The 16,112-nt window shown below is 39.9% G+C and overlaps 1 protein-coding gene across 1 annotated transcript in view; it reads right to left on the minus strand.

Moving 5' to 3' along the window:
• The window catches only part of PRKCH (protein kinase C eta), a 245,017-nt gene that overhangs the window by 156,561 nt on the left and 72,344 nt on the right, over window positions 1-16,112 (minus strand). Inside the window, exon 2 of the mRNA XM_032246108.1 lies at window positions 10,640-10,703. Coding sequence (XP_032101999.1) covers window positions 10,640-10,703 — 64 coding nt within the window. The remainder of the gene's footprint in view (window positions 1-10,639; window positions 10,704-16,112) is intronic.

Consider the following 16,112-nt stretch of genomic DNA (forward strand, 5'->3'; position numbering starts at 1 on the left):
CACTGTTGTCCATGCCCCATACTCCCCTTCAATTTTATGCAGCGGGTCATCCACTGCTGACTTGAGAGCCGAACAGAAATCTCAAGACACCATGATGAAAGAATGATGCTGAAGACAAGTTTCATGGGAGAAGAGAAGAAACAGGTCTTCCTACCTCCCACCTGTCCACTCACACAGGGTGTTACTAGGGAAAGCTTAGGAAAAGGACTACCAAAGCAAGAGGCCTGGAAAACAAAAACTCTACTGTCTTGTTCATTTGAAACAAAAGAGCAGAGAGATAAGGGGTTGCTGGAAATAAAATGGTAGTATAATGAAAACAGATGCTGGAGCAATTAACTTTTCTATCAAAAAATTAAATCATTCTTGTTTTACTCAAACCTCAGTTCCATGAAGAGAATACTACAGCACTATAATTTCAAGGAAAAAAGAATGAAGCTTAAAAACTAACAAATGAGTCAGCCTGTTTTTCAAGAACCTTGAAACTTTTGCCTACAAAAGGAGAATTTTAGTCAGTAAGTGAGTGCCATAGAAATGTCTCTCCTGAGGCTCTGCCCTTAGATCTTGAGCTGTTTTTGAGGTTCAGTTTTTAGTGCTTACAGCACTGACCACTTGCTCAGAAGCATTGTGATGGCCTTGTTCTGCTCAAATCAAGCAAAGGTTTAGCATGAAGCTATCTGTAAGAGGTAGCTCTAAAGCTAGAAACCACCATAGGCTTCTGAGTTGTTTTGGTGTCACTTCCTGACCTTATTTTTATGAGGACAGGCTTATAACAAAAACTGGCTGAGAAAGTACCTTGCCCAGTAAAAATAATCAGAAACAAAAAGAATGATAGTTTCAAAAAAACGACAATTAATTCTGTCACTGTATCACCTAATTGTACATATTTTTTTTCTGATTATAACATACACAAATATGTGTGGTTCCTTCTCCCTGTGGTCATTAAAATTTAAAGCACTGGGCTTTTGAAAGAACATTTAAAAAGATTAACCTAGAAATTGTAAAATATTTTGGTCTGAGGACTCCTTTATAGTCTTAAAAAATATTAGATCTCAAAGAGTTTTGGTTTGTATGGGTTCTATTGATATTTGTCAAATTAGGAATTTAAATGGAGACATTTAAACATATTTATTCATTTACTAAAAATAATAACAATTCAATTACCTGTTAGTATAAACATTTTAATAAAAGATAATTACATTTTCAAACATCCCCCCAAGACGAAAAGAGTGGCATTTATTTTACAATTTGCAAATCTCTTTAATGTCTGACTTAAAAGACAGCTAGATTGTTATACCTGCTTCTGTAGTCAATCCATTGCAATGTTCTAGCTGAAGTACATGAATACAGTCCAGCCTCAGACAGAGTAATTTTAAGATACATATTTTAACAGATTTTTCAGATAATTGCGGATATTCTTAATACTACATAACGTTAAACAAGCAGTAGTTTCTCAAAAGTTGGTTGCAACATAAAACTGTATCAATGAACCTCTCCTACTTTTACATTAAAATCAATTAGTCTACCTTACGCTTTCAAGGGATCCTTGACCCATACATGATTTTATAACATCTCATATTGGCCATGTGAAAATATGTGTTCACTGAATCATTGGAAGTCATCTTCTAAATGCTGACATCTCATAACACAATTTTTAAAAATTACAATTGTTAATAACAACAAGCTCATGAGAAAAGACTAAGTACTGGGAAGTTGTTAACCTCACAATGGTGGATATAAACTTTCCAAAATTCTAATTATGGTTTGAAGGCTCTGATTTTATCACTGGCACCAAATACTTGCAGTTGTTTTCCTTGAAGTAACAGGCTCAGTTCATTTGTCTTTTAGAAAATGTCTGACAGATTTGCAAGTATCATAGTATGGTTTGTCATTTTTTCAAATTAAAAATGGTGTTCCATGCAAAAAGTGGCTAGCTCAGCTAACAACTTAATCACACAAGTGCTTTTCCTTGAGATATGATGGTATTTCAGTATGAAGCAGAAATGCTTTTAGCATATTTCCCATTTTGTCACACAGAATGTTACAAAGATACATAGTCAAGGGTTGAGCTTTAATAACATGAAAAATGTTTACTATTCCATCAAAGGCATTCTTAAGTGAAAATAGCTTTTTTCCTCCTGCAAGTGACCATCAAGAATACAATGATGACTTTATAGTTTGGTGCCATGGTTTTACCCACCATTTCTCTTTTGCACCATTGGGGCAAATGTCAAACAGTGGGGGGAAAAAAGGATGAATCACATCTTCGTATTATAAGGAAAAAAGTTTTGAACTGAAGACTTCCTGAAAATATGTCTGTAACTCTCAGAAATCTACAGGCTCTCACTTTGAGAACGAATTTGAAAATTTCCAACAAAGCCACCACTTAGTTTTTTTCATTCATAGTCAGTCAAAACAAGAGAAGTCGGGACAGTGAAGCCAATGATGACTGGAGTATAAATAGGCAAATATAGCTATCATACCACCCTATGCTGAACTCACTGATTTATCTTCTGAGTTCCAACTTAAGATGTACGTTAAGAGAACCTACTAACAGCAAAACTTGAGCAAATCTTAAACTAAATCTGCCTAGAGCTTTCTGGCCCATTCATATCTGATGTCTGAGAACACTGCACCTTTCCTGGGTGAATGTTGGTCCTCAGGTTTAAGGAGGAGGAACCCAAGAGAAGCCTTGCAAAAGGACATCATCCCAAAAGACAAGACTCTCCGGAGGGTGGGATTATACTATCCTTGGACAGTTTTCCTCTAAGATGAAATAAAGAAAAATAAAATAAAATAAAATAAAACGCTGCCCCCCACAGTCCTCTAGATAGCTGGATGGTATAGAAAAATCTTGGATCTCAGCACTGCAATCTGAGCTTGTGCCTGGGCTCTGCCACTTACTATCTAGGAAAGACCATAGAAAATTAGCATATCTGAGTCTGGTTTCCATTTGCATACTGAGAATTACACCAGCCTCAGAAATTTGTTATAGAGAGAAAATGAAATAATGTATAGCATTATATATACTCATTATATATATTGCTCTCTCTCTCTCTCCCCCTCCCTCTCTCTCTCTCTCTCTCTATATATATATATATATATATATATATATATACATATATATACTCATTATATATTGCTATAATGAGTATATATAGCATTATATACTCATTATTTCATTGAGTATCATGTAGAGGTACTCAATTACTAGGTAAGAGACTATCCTCTACCAGAAAATAAAATAAAATGAGGGCTCCCATTGCTATTTGCTAAATTACAAGACTACTCCAATGTCTGGTCCTAAGAAGCCATTCAACAAATGAGCTGGATATTATGGAGAAGAGGAGTGAGCCTCTATGACATGGGACAATTAGTCTCAATTCTTTAAAAACATCATTTGTCCCTTTCCAATTCCTCTTCTGTATTCCCGCGATTCCCTGTCTTCAGCCTGATAGCCACAACTGCTTAAGCCAGCAAAAAACACACACAAAAACTAAAGTGGTCACTCATTCTTCAGGCTAATATGCCAACAGAATAAATTTTTTGAAGTTAAATTTTTAAAAAATTAAATCAACAAGTTGTCACCAGGCTTGAAACCCGAGAAAGGGATGCTGTAAATCAACTACCAGCAGAGATCCACTTTTTCTCTTGAAAAATGACATGCATCAGAAGTGTTAGATACAGTGGGTAACTGTGGGCTGCAGCTTCAAAGCAGTAACACACACTTCATCTGCCTGTTGGTCCATGTGCCACAATGATTTAGCAGAACACATAATTATTTGTAAATCAGTGGGTTTGACACAAGAAATGTGAGCTAAAAACTGAAGCAGTGGTATAAAAAGAAAAGATCAGACTCTTACTCTGCACCACCATGCACTACCTTAGTAGAGAGAAAAAGCAGATGCCAAAATTCAAGTGCCTTCCCATCGTCTGCCCAGGAGAAATGTATATCCATTCCAAGTTATATATTAAATGTCTCTAATAAGGGAACGATTCAAGGTTTTAGCAGAAGTAAAGGGCCTTTTTTTTCTAAAGAAGCTTCAAATTCACAAATAACAGTTTCCTTCTCAGGGTTTTATTTTTGAAGAAGTTTTTCTTCCCCCAAAACTGGTATAAATTAGAATACCTTTATGTTTGCTTTGGGAACTCTGGGGAAGTAACATGTACACTAAGAACTCTTGTCTTACTATCTTTATAAAGATACTTCTACCATTAATACTTCTGATTTACTTTATTCTTTTAGGAAACTATCTTAAAATTAAACTTTGCAACTGCAAAATGTTATGTAAGTGTTAGTAGGAGATGATCTACTTGTCATTCACTGTGAGTGAGAACTTTATGATGGAACAAAAGGAATTCTCTTACTCACATCTTCCTACCTGCAGTTTTTGACTCACAGCTTATTATTTATTTGGCACTTTAGAAAATCTTTCTGCAGCACTGCACTTTAGTCATTTAAAATTTTTAACTTACCTTTTCATAATACATAAAAATTGAGAATTATGGATAAAATATATACATTTAAAAACCTTCCAGCTTTAATTTGTAAATGAAAACAGGTAACATGTTCAAGTTCAAGTATCGTTTTGATGTCATAACCCAGATTCTGGTTTTTAAAAAGCAGATATTCTTGAAATTTGTCATTTTATTTTACTTTTTAACTTAGTAATGAAAATTTCAAACACATGCAAAAGTGGAATGGTATAATAAACCACATGCAACATATAACCATCACCCAGCTGCAGTAAACAGCTCATGGCTCATCGGTTTCAGCTCTGTCCCGTCCCCTTTGCCCAACTCTGCATTATTCTGAAGTAAATCCCAGATGTGGTATCATATCATCAGTAAATATTTTTAAGTGTATTTCTAATGAATGTTCTTTTTGTGTTAAGCAGCCACAACACCACAATCACACCTAAATAACATCAACAGTTCCATAATACCATCACAGATCCAAGCACTGTTTCCATTTTTTCACTTGCCTCCTGGGAGTTAATGTCTCTTTTATAATTTGTCTTTGAATCGGGATAAAAGGTGGTCCACATATTGCAAATGATTAATAGGCCTCTCTCTTGTTATTTTGTTTCTCTTTCCTTTACCTTTTTCTTCCAATGTGTGGTAGAAGAAATCAAATCTCTTTTCCTGTAAAATTTTCCACAGTCTGGATTTTACTGATTACATCCCATGGTGTAATTTAAAATGCTCCTCTGTCCCCTGTATTTCCACTAAACTGGTGGTTGGATCTGAAAGCCTGGCTGGACTCAGGCTTGATTTTTTGGCAAGACTACCTACTACCTCAACTTCTTGGCAAGATCATGATGTTGTGTGGGCTTGCATCAGGAGACACATCACGTCTGGTTGTTGCTTTGTGGGCCAACCATTTAAGTTTGAGTTTCTCTGATTCCAAGCAAACTTCATTTACTGCAAATTATGTTCTCTTTGAATCATAAAATCTTACACCATATTTCTTAATAGCATAATAATCCAGCTACGTCTTTTTGTTCTCACATAAGATGATGTCACACTTTTCTTTCTGTTGTTTCTCTTCCAATTAAAGCAGTTATGAATTTCATTTTAACGCATTTTCATCTGTTTACATTGTTTCAATCTATTTTTTTTTTTGCCACTCTGCTCTTCCAGTTAAAAACTAATCCAACATAGTGACAATCATATACATGGCTACAATGTCAGCATCTAAAGGCTACATTAAAAATCCAGGGCTGTTTCATCACTACAATCATTTCAATTTGATCAGACTTCAGATCCAGTTCTTAGCTCCAGAAAGACTTAGTTAGAATGGAATAAAGATTGACACTAGGCAGATTTTTCAAAACAATAAATCACTTTTACTTCTGCCTCAGTACCTAGGGGAATTCTGCACATGATGCAGAGTGACAACACCTTTAACAAGATGAACAACAGTGAGGGGTTTCTGATCCAGTTGATAACGTTACACATTGAGATCTGTCAGAGACTTCCACAAAGCAATGATCGTAAAAGAGTTTTTCTTGGTCTATCTAAGTTCAATGAAGACCCCTCACTGTAGGTTTTGGGTATGTTCATCTGTTCTTTTTACCCCAGCATTAAGCATAAACCTGTTCACAGTATACTGTGTCATCAAACTTTGAAGAAGCCACTGTTACCACCAATCCAAACATTATTTTTCAAAGTTTTTTGTGTTCCGTTCTTTCTTCAAACTCCATTATCAAACATTTTGGTGCCAATTTGGAAGATAGTAAACCATCTGGTGAAACAGTCCCTGGCATACAGCAAGCACTCAGATACTAATGCACAAGTAATATATTAGCAAAATGGGTGTTCGGTAAGTAAACCTTCAACATAGTTTTGGTTGGTTCAATAAATTATAATCTATGAGCCAAAGTCCTTACATTCTAATGCTCCACAGAGCTCCCTCTTTATCCATGTGCCTGTCTTCCACCTGGCACCTGGAGCTACATGTCAGGCCCAGGCATCTTTCCAAACTCCGGAATCTTATTTCCAATTTCTCCCAGACATCACAACTTAGATTTCCCACAAGCACCCCAAACTCCACTTGTCCCAAGCTGAATTAATCATCTTCCCCCAGTTTCTACCCCAGTAGATGACTCTGAGGTACCATCTGAGCATCATCTGAGACTCCCCTTTCTTCATCCCCCATATCCAATGGATTGCCAATCCCTACTGATGTTACTACACAGACATCTCTCAAAGCTGTCCCCCTCCTCTCCACCCCTACATGTTCCAACTTAATTCAGGCCCTAATAATCTTGCCCAGAGACAACCTTTTGAGTCTCTTTAATGGCTCTCCACACCTTAAATCTACTCTTATGAACTAACACCCCTTTCCCACCCTTGAACTTACTGCCACCAAATCAGATCTCTGCTTAAAACCTTTCATCGGTACCCCATCGTTTCTACTAGCCTAAAAGTGGTGTGAACGTGCAATTTGTTTCCTGACCTATCACCCTTTTGAAAGTGAACGGTGGCACTGTTGTATAATTATTCTGGTGTAACCAACAAACTCAGCCTGTCCTGAGAAAGCCCACACATAAGCCCTCCCAAATTTCTGGCCACATCCCACCTTCCCACTCCCCCATCTTCAGCTCCTCCATAGCCCCCACATTTAGCACCTCCACACTCCTTTTCACTTCTTGTACAAACTGTCTCCCCATCTTAAACTCTGTTCCCCTCTAGGTATCGTCCTATTTATCATTCAGACTTGCTTTAAACATCACCTCCCCTGACAAGCTTTCTCTAAATCCTTCTAGCCAAATTGATTACATAGTCCCATGTGCATTGGACTTATTCCTGCCATGGGACCTGGCTCCCTGCAGTGCACACATAATATGTATCTACCTTCCCTCCTATGAGCTCCTGTGAGAGTGTCTATGTCTTGTTCATCTTTATCTCTCCAGCATCTATGACGTGATTATAGGTCTGCACCCAGCATATTTTTCTCATGTCATTTCCCAATCGTGTCTTACATTTAACAAAAATGTTTTTGCCTGAGCTAATTCAGTATAATTAATGAAAGATGAAAAAATGAGAGCAAATGAGTTAAGTAGCAGTCAGTAGCCCCAATACCAGTCCTGTATATCATAGACCACAGCTCAATTTAAGTAAATTTTTTTAAAGGCGAGCTTGGAGATTATAGAATGTGAGCTTATGGCAGAACCTCCATAGGAGATCATGAGAACAGGCATGGAGATAAGCCAACATTATGCCAGTCACTGTCCAAGAAATTCTTGAGGCTTCTTGCATAAAGTAAAGTCTTTTCTTTTTTTCTGAGACAAGGTCTTACTCTGTCACCCAAGTTGGAATGTGGTGGCACGATCTCAACTCATTGCAACCTCCACCTCCCAGGCTCAGGCAATCCTCCCACCTCAGCCTCCTGAGTAGCTGAGGCTACAAAGTGTGCGCCACCACACCTGGTTAATTTTTGTATTCTTTTGTAGAGATGGTGTTTCACCATGTTGCCTACACTGGTCTCACACTCCTGAGCTCAAGTGATCTGCCTGCCTCAGCCTCCCAGAGTGCTGGGATTACAGGCATGAGATACCATGCCTGGCCTAAAATAAAGTCAATGTTAAGATAAAACAAACCTGCTGAGTATACAAGATGGTACCAAGGCAGGGATAGGGGAAATGACTGGGATCTCCTTGCTATGACAATAGGAACATGGAAACTAAAGCCCCACTAACATACCTTCACATAGTACTTCATAGTTTGCAAAGCACTTCCCTATCTATTATATCATCTGACCTTCAAGACAATCCTGTGAGGCAGACTGAGGATCAGCCAACATTTCCTGAGCTTTGACAATGCCTACAGGATGCCAGGACAGTGCCCTTTTCATAGTCCAAAACACACTGGGCAGGCCTGACCTTACACTGCTTTTCTATGAAGGCTTTCAGTATCCAAGATGGGAACCAGAGCTCCTAATGTTTGACAGCCAACCTGTCATATTATGGCTGGGCATAATCTAAGGTGACTTCCAGGAGCAAGGCCAAGCTAGGGACATGCTCACAGTGCCAGGCCCAGGTTTCTGTCACAGCTGTGGCAGGCACATGGGGAGGGGGGCTCCATTTCCTTCTTACTTAACACAAACAGAGAGGCAGCCATCACCTCCTCTGCATGTGACAAGGGAGCAGTGTTTTAAAGGCAGCAGCAACGAGCAAACTCAAGCTGAGCCCCAGTCTAGGAGCCAAACTGAAAAAACAATGCACCCACAGAGACACAGAGAACAGATCTGGGGTTCCTAAAATATACACCACCCATAGATTTCAACATTAAAATGTCAGCATTAGAAGTCTATTTCTCATGGATAAAGCGGGTCTTCCAGCATCTTTTAAAATATGCAAACACACCTAAGAGGAGTAGAGGACTAAGACATCAATCTCTATCACTTTAGCGTGAATTAGCCTATGAATTCACTGTGTTCCTTATCAGCAACTCTTTCCGGACAGGGACCACTGGACTTCCCACTGCAGTAAGAGACAACTGTAGGCAGAAACGGCTAGCTTAAAGCAAAGGTGGAAGTGCCAAAGGCAAACTCATCTCACAATTTTACCCAAGGTCAGCTCTTAAAGAAACAATTGCAATGACCTAGTAAGAACTCACCCCCTGTATGACTTACTATTTCATTCTTATCACTGACACCAAGAAATAAATTCAATGAGAACAACTAGATGTATTTGGTAAGCATTTAGTCCTAGAGAGTTGGCATGGCTCTAAAAATGTCACGTAATGATTATGGCACAGTCTGACCTGGTCTAACATGCATCACCTTACTTCACTGGTCCCTTATAACTTAATGCAGAGAGGTGATTCAGCTCATTCAGAATCTTACCCACTCCTCCTTCTGGCCTCTTTTCTCACTGTGGTGTTTCTTTCTACCATAGTTGATCCATGTTCTATGTGCATGATGACAATGTTTTATCAACAATGTTCCATAACACTACATTCATTTTATTTGACCAGGCTAGAAACAGATTCATTTTTCTCTGTACATTAAAGATACCAAGCAAAGCAAAAAGATACGGAGTAATTGGAACTCTCATACATTGTTGGTAGAAGTGTAATAAAACCACTTTGGAAACCATTTGGTTTAACATACACCTACTTTATTACCCGCAATTCCACTCCTATGTAATCAACCAAGATAAATGGAAGTGTTATATCAAGAAAAATTTATGTGTAAGAAGGTTAATAAAACCATTGTTCATAATAGACAAGAACAGAAAAAACCCCAAAAGTCCACCAAGAGGAAAATGGGTAAACAAATAGGTGCTACATTTATATAATGGGACTTTACTCTGAAACAAAGTGAAAAAAATACTGATATAGACAATGATATGAATCTTCTTGAAAGTATGCTGAGTGAAAGAAACCAGACATAAAAGAGAACATACTGTATATTTCCACCTAAATGAACTTCTAGAGTAGGTAAAACTAGCCTATGGTGAAATAAAGCACTTTATGTATTGCCTTTGGGAGCAGGGGATTAAAACAGGTACAGGGAAATGTTCACAATAACAGAAATGTCCTATATCTTGGATTGGACTGTTGGTTACACAGTTATATGCATCTGTCAAAATTCAAATTGTTCACTTCTGATCTTTCATTTCACCCCCATATGAATTTTACCTCCATTTAAAAAATACATTGGATGAGAGTATAGGGAGTATGGTAGCCAGAGATAGGATCAGAATCCCTTGCAGGTCACAAATGAGACAGAGATTACGAAGAACATATAACTGGATCCCTAAATTTCTTTTGTAGACATTCATGGGCAAACTAAAAGTTGGCACAAAATCAAAGATCTAAAGTAGAGTTCCACAGTCATGAACAAAAAAGAGGCAAAATGCATTCAGCTACAATGACACTGGATAAAAACAAAAACTTGGTGACTGTGTTAAATGAAATGTGAGATTGCCAGATTTAGCAAATATATTTAATTTGGCAACCTGAACCAACAGACCACTGGGCAACAAAATACTAGCCAGCCCAACTTAAGAAAGTGATTCTTTTAAGCATCTCTTATAACATGCTCTTTTTAATAATTTCCATGATAGAAATTCCTACTGAGTATAAACCGAGATTACATGTATTCTGGAAACCACCCAAAACTCATTCTTACCTTCAGTGAAACTCCCTGTAAGGGTTATTACCACAAATACTTTCCCTTCTGGCTCAAGATCCACCTAGAAAGAGAAAAAAAAATTGTATATTATATTTTAGTATTAAAACACTTTTTGTCGGCCTTAAACAACTCATCACAGAAAGGCCTAATATGTAAATCACAGCCACAAATCAAATAAATCGAAGTCTTTCATTAAACAGTAGAGGGGCAGGGGAACAAGTAAAACCTCAAAAAACTGTAAAGATTGAAAAGCAAATCTAAAAGAAACTGCATTTTTTTCCGTTTCCTTCCTCTTGAATTTTATTCTCCCCCATTTTTGGCTTATCATAATATAGAGAGGCATTCCATATACTTGGTGATTGTTTTTGAGACGTCCATATCTTATGCATATGGCTTATAAGAGCAGCATTTTACTAAGCCACATGGCAAGAATATGAAATAGAGAAATAATGAAGATACAAGGTAATGAACACATGTAGCTTGGTCAACTGCAAATCTTTAGTTTTATGGAGTAAATAGTATAAAGAGTCTCTGCTGTATATTTCTACCGAAGTCTAGGCAATCTTAAGGAAGCACTGGGGAAGGGAGTTTAGGAGCCTTGCATTCACTACTCTTTTTGTTTGTTTGAGAGGGAGTTTTGCTTTGTTGTTCAGGCTGGAGTGCAGTGGCACGATCTCAGCTCACTGCAACCTCCACCTCCTGGGTTCAAGCAATTTTCCTGCCTCAGTCTCCTGAGTAGTCGGGATAATAGGAGTGTGCCATCACGCCTGGCTAGTTTTTTTATTTTTTAGCATAGATGAAGTTTCACCATGTTGGCCAGGCTCATCTCAAACTCCTGACCTCAAGTGATCTGCCCACCTCAGCCTCCAAAAGTGCTGGGATTACAGGCACGAGTCACAGTGCTGGGCTGCTACTCTTGACTAGTCATGGGAGTATCAACATAACCTGAAATTACCTATCAGCTGAAATATCAAGACATGCATTCTGCAAGCCATGCAGCTTGAAGTCTTCTCATGTGGTCTCATCCTCCGCATATACTCCAGTTTCCTAAAGACCCCATGCAGCATGGCGCCCAGGATGAACAGCGCCCTCCGGCTCTGTTCTGATCACCACTAGCTTAGGTGGGCAGACTCCCCTCTTCCTGCTGGATGCTAACTTCACTATCCATGAACACCTCTAGGCCTTGCATTATGAGTCTCCTGTGGACTCAAATACATGAATTCACAATTGTTCTTGAATAAATCTTTTTAGATTCAGCCCCTGGCTCCATTTTTATTTTATTTTTCTCTCTTTTTTTTTGGCTGTGGCTCCATTTCTGCCTTTGACCTGTCATCTGAAGAGGAGCTTGACCTATAGAGAAGCTTGAGTAGAGACACGGATGATCATTTTTGGTCAAATAGGTAAATTTAAATAAGCTGCAAATAAGTCACATGGTACAGTAGAAAGAGCCCCCTACTACACCAGGACATGAACTCTAGTCTGATTCTGCCACAGCTGGCTCTGGCCACTGGACAAGGTCCTTTACCATGCTGAGCCTTACTCTTCCAATCTGAAAAGTCTATGACATCATTATTTAGCATTTCTTTTTTTTCTTTTCTTTTTTGAGACAGGGTCTCACTGGCTCCCAGGCTGGAGTGCTGTGGCACAATCATAGTTTACTGCGGGCTTGAACTCCTGGCCTCAAGTAATCCTCCTGCCTTAGCCTCCCAAGTAGCTAGCACTATAGGATGTGACACCATGCCCAGCTTGCTTGCTTATGTGACACCATGCCCAGCTTATTTGCTTATGTATATATGTATGTCTGCAGGGAAGTGTGTATGTATGTAGAGACAAGATCTCACTATGTTGCCCAGGCTAGTCTCAAACTCTTAGGCTCAAGCAATCCTCCCACCTCAGCCTCCCAAAGCACTGAGATAACAGGCATGAGCCACTGCGCCTGGCACTGACCTAGCATTTCTAACATAGCCTCCACACATGAGGCTGGATTGACAGCTCATTGTAGCCTCGACCTCCTGGGCTCAAGTGATCTTCCTGCCTCAGTCTCCCAAGTAGCAGGGACCACAGGCACATGGTAACATGCCTGACTTAGATAGGGGGTTTCATCATGTTTCCCAGGCTGGTCTCAAACTCTTGAGACCAGGCAACACCCCTGCCTCAGCCTCCCAGAGTGCTGGGATTACAGTTGAGAGCCACCATGCCCAGCTGATCTCAAAGATTCTTAACAGTACTATTTGCTTTTTTTAAAAAATCATATCTACCCATGACAAAAGCTCCCTAAATGCACTGGACTTACCCTAGGTCACCACCACACCCTGACTGTATACTTTTCCAAAATAAAAGATGCCTGCTTTGTTCCAATTCAGAAAGCTTTACCTGTATAACAACCTATTCTTACAATCCTCCCTTTCTCTGCACAAAACCTGTTATCAACGTGGTTACCACACTATAAATCACCTCCCTGTTCAAATCAGCTACTTGCATCATGACTACTGTTAACAATATCCTCTTAACTATCTTAACACCACTTGTGAACCTTTATAGAACAGCTCCGAAAATAGAGCTCTCTAGAGAGATGACTAAACAGGATATCAACCTCTAATTGTCTCCACTCTCTGCCTTGACTTGTTTCAAGTCAAAAATATGTTATTTTTAAAAGCCACTCCCTCATCTTCAATATAAAGGCCTACCAGAGAATACATACATACACATACATACGACCTCACAACATGAACTACTGCTGGCACAGGCGGAGTTACTGCCTGGCCGCCTCCACCGTCCTGCAGCCCACAGCCAGCCCGTAAACTCCCTTCAACACTTCCCTGAGGGCCTGCAAAGGCCTTTCCACCTTAAGATGGCTCAGGAGCTCCTCTGACAGACAGCAGGAGACTCCACCACTTTGAAGCAGGAGCTCTCACCAGTAGAACAGGTTTCCCTCTGCATTTTTGACCCATGCCACCCATCGTGGTGGAAAAGCCGGATTTAAGCACAGTCTTAAAGTGTTGTCCATCTTGGGCCGATGTGGTGAGACACTGAACCTTAGAATAGGGTTTTACAAACTGCAGGTTGAAACTTTTTAGAGAGACATGAAAGCAATTTAGTGGATTGCACACAATAGGGATTTTTTTTTTTTTTTTTGAGAGGGAGTCTCCTCTGTCACCCGGGCTGGAACACCTCCGGGGTTCAAGTGATTCTCCTATCTCAGCTTCCCACATAGCTGGGACTACAGGCACGCACCACCATACCCAGCTAATTTTCGTAATTTTAGTAGACACAGAGTTTCACCGTGTTGGCCAGGCTGTTCTCAAATTTCTGACCTCAGATGATCCGTCCACCTCAGCCTCCCAAAATGCTGGGATTACAGGTGTGAGCCACCGCTCCCAGCCCACAATAGGGATTTTTAAGTAGAATAAAAACAGAACAGAAAATATAAACATGTCACAGGTAGTAAGGAAAAGCACTGTTTCATGTAACTTTTGTGTGTAGTTTTGTATACATATAAGAGGGTACATGGGGTTTTAATGTGAAGATGTATTCCTTACTGTGTTACAGAGAAAAAGTTTGAAAAACATGGCTTTGGAGGTTATCCATTCTTTCTAACCACTAGTAATGGGCTGTTATCATTTATTCACGGTGGTTGCACAGCCAAGTCACTACTTTAACAGCTGGCCTATTTCATTCCTGTACATCATAGACAGATCTTTCTCTATGAACACAATTGCGTCAAGATAATAACTTCCACTCATTTACCTTAGTTTTGTCCTCCACAGCTCCAGTGGACACTGTCTCTAGCTAGAATATCCATTCCACCTTCTGGGAATAACACTTGAGCTTTATCTGAGAACTACTCCTCCCTCACATGTAGTCCAAATGGCTCATCTGGGATTCTGCCCCTAGCACCAGAGTAGACATGTGACCAGGCCCAGCAGGTCAGAGCACTGAACTCTGCACAGCTGGCCTGGAGCAGGCACATTCCTTCCATCTGGCTATCAGTATAACTACAACTCCCTACCCTCAGCATCTACTGATTCAGGTTTGGGCACAAAAATCCAAGTAGGTCCAACTAGGAATCCTGGATCTACAAGGAAGGGACAAGATCTTGCTTCTGCTAAACTTCAGTCTGGAAGGACACAAACTTGGGGGTGTCTGGCACTTGTGTGGTCCCCTCACTGAGCTACACAATGACGCCAATAAAGAAAGGGAACTGAGGGACAGGAAGAGACCAGCTCTTCATGACATCATTTAAACCCTTAGATCAAGACTTGCTTGATTCTTTGGGATTTTTTTTTTATTATTTTAGCCTATAAATTCGTTTGGTCTCAGTCAGTTTGAGTAGAGGTTTCTATCACTTGCACTCAAAAAACATATCCAAATTGTCAGCCAAAGGGAATACGTCAAATATTTGACAACAATTATCACATCCCTCTATACCTTCTAACATCCATGCCATCTCCTGCAGTCTGCCTTCCTGTGCCCCACCAGCTCTGAAACAGCTCCAGCAACTCTTATCACGTCCTGCTTCAGATACAAAGATGTGTCTGTCTTCATCTCAGTTGATCTATCTGCTGCATCTGATCTTGACAGCTTCCTCTTCATGAATCTCTCATTCCTTGCTTCCAGGACATCACCCTTACCTGGCCCTCCTCTCACTCCCGAGCCCTGTACCCAGCAGTCCATACCAGAAGCCCAGCTCTTCAGCATATACATGCAATCGCTATCAGATCCCAACAAGCCCACTCTCTAAGTATCTCCTAGATCCACTCCTGCTCCAGTCCTACTGCCGTGGCTCATCTGGCCTCCCTTAATGGGCTTCTAGCTGGCTTCTATCTCCAGACGACCATCCTCCAGCTGCTGCCAGTGACAAGTTTCAAAAATTAAAATCTGGCCATGTGGCTTCCTAAAGTAGAAACCATCCATGTTTCCTCTCCTTTCCACGATAAGGTTCAATTTATTTTGCCCAACACATAACGTTAGACACTATACCCCTCCTACCTTTCAGCCTAAGCTCTTCCCACCACTCCAGCTGCATACAACCTGTATCCCCATCTCTTAATTCTTGTACATGCTCCAGGGAGGCATGTTATTTCATTTATTCTGAGAGAGCAACCAAACGTGTTATGAATCAAGAAGCATACTGGGGAATATAGTCAAAATTATGAAAATTACACATTACCCATCTGTAGCTTATTACCCAGTGATTTGAGGCATGTGATCTTTCTGGCTGGAAATGCTTTCTTCCTTTTTTTAACTTGTCAGACTCCTATGTGTCCATCAATTTGGGACCTACCTATATATGGGGACCTTCCCAAACCTCTTTTAGACAGGTAGACAACTGCACAACTGTTATGGAGACCACTGCTGAACCCACATCATGTTAATAGTCATTATGTCCTGTCCCTGAAGACCCCACCTTGCATATAAGGGGACAGAAAATGCTTTGTGGAACAAATAAGTAAATAAAATAGATCTGGGT

Source organism: Sapajus apella, unplaced genomic scaffold, assembly GCF_009761245.1.
Source record: "Sapajus apella isolate SASKATOON/1434 unplaced genomic scaffold, GSC_monkey_1.0 scaffold59, whole genome shotgun sequence".
In the NCBI taxonomy this organism is placed as follows: Eukaryota; Metazoa; Chordata; class Mammalia; order Primates; family Cebidae; genus Sapajus; species Sapajus apella.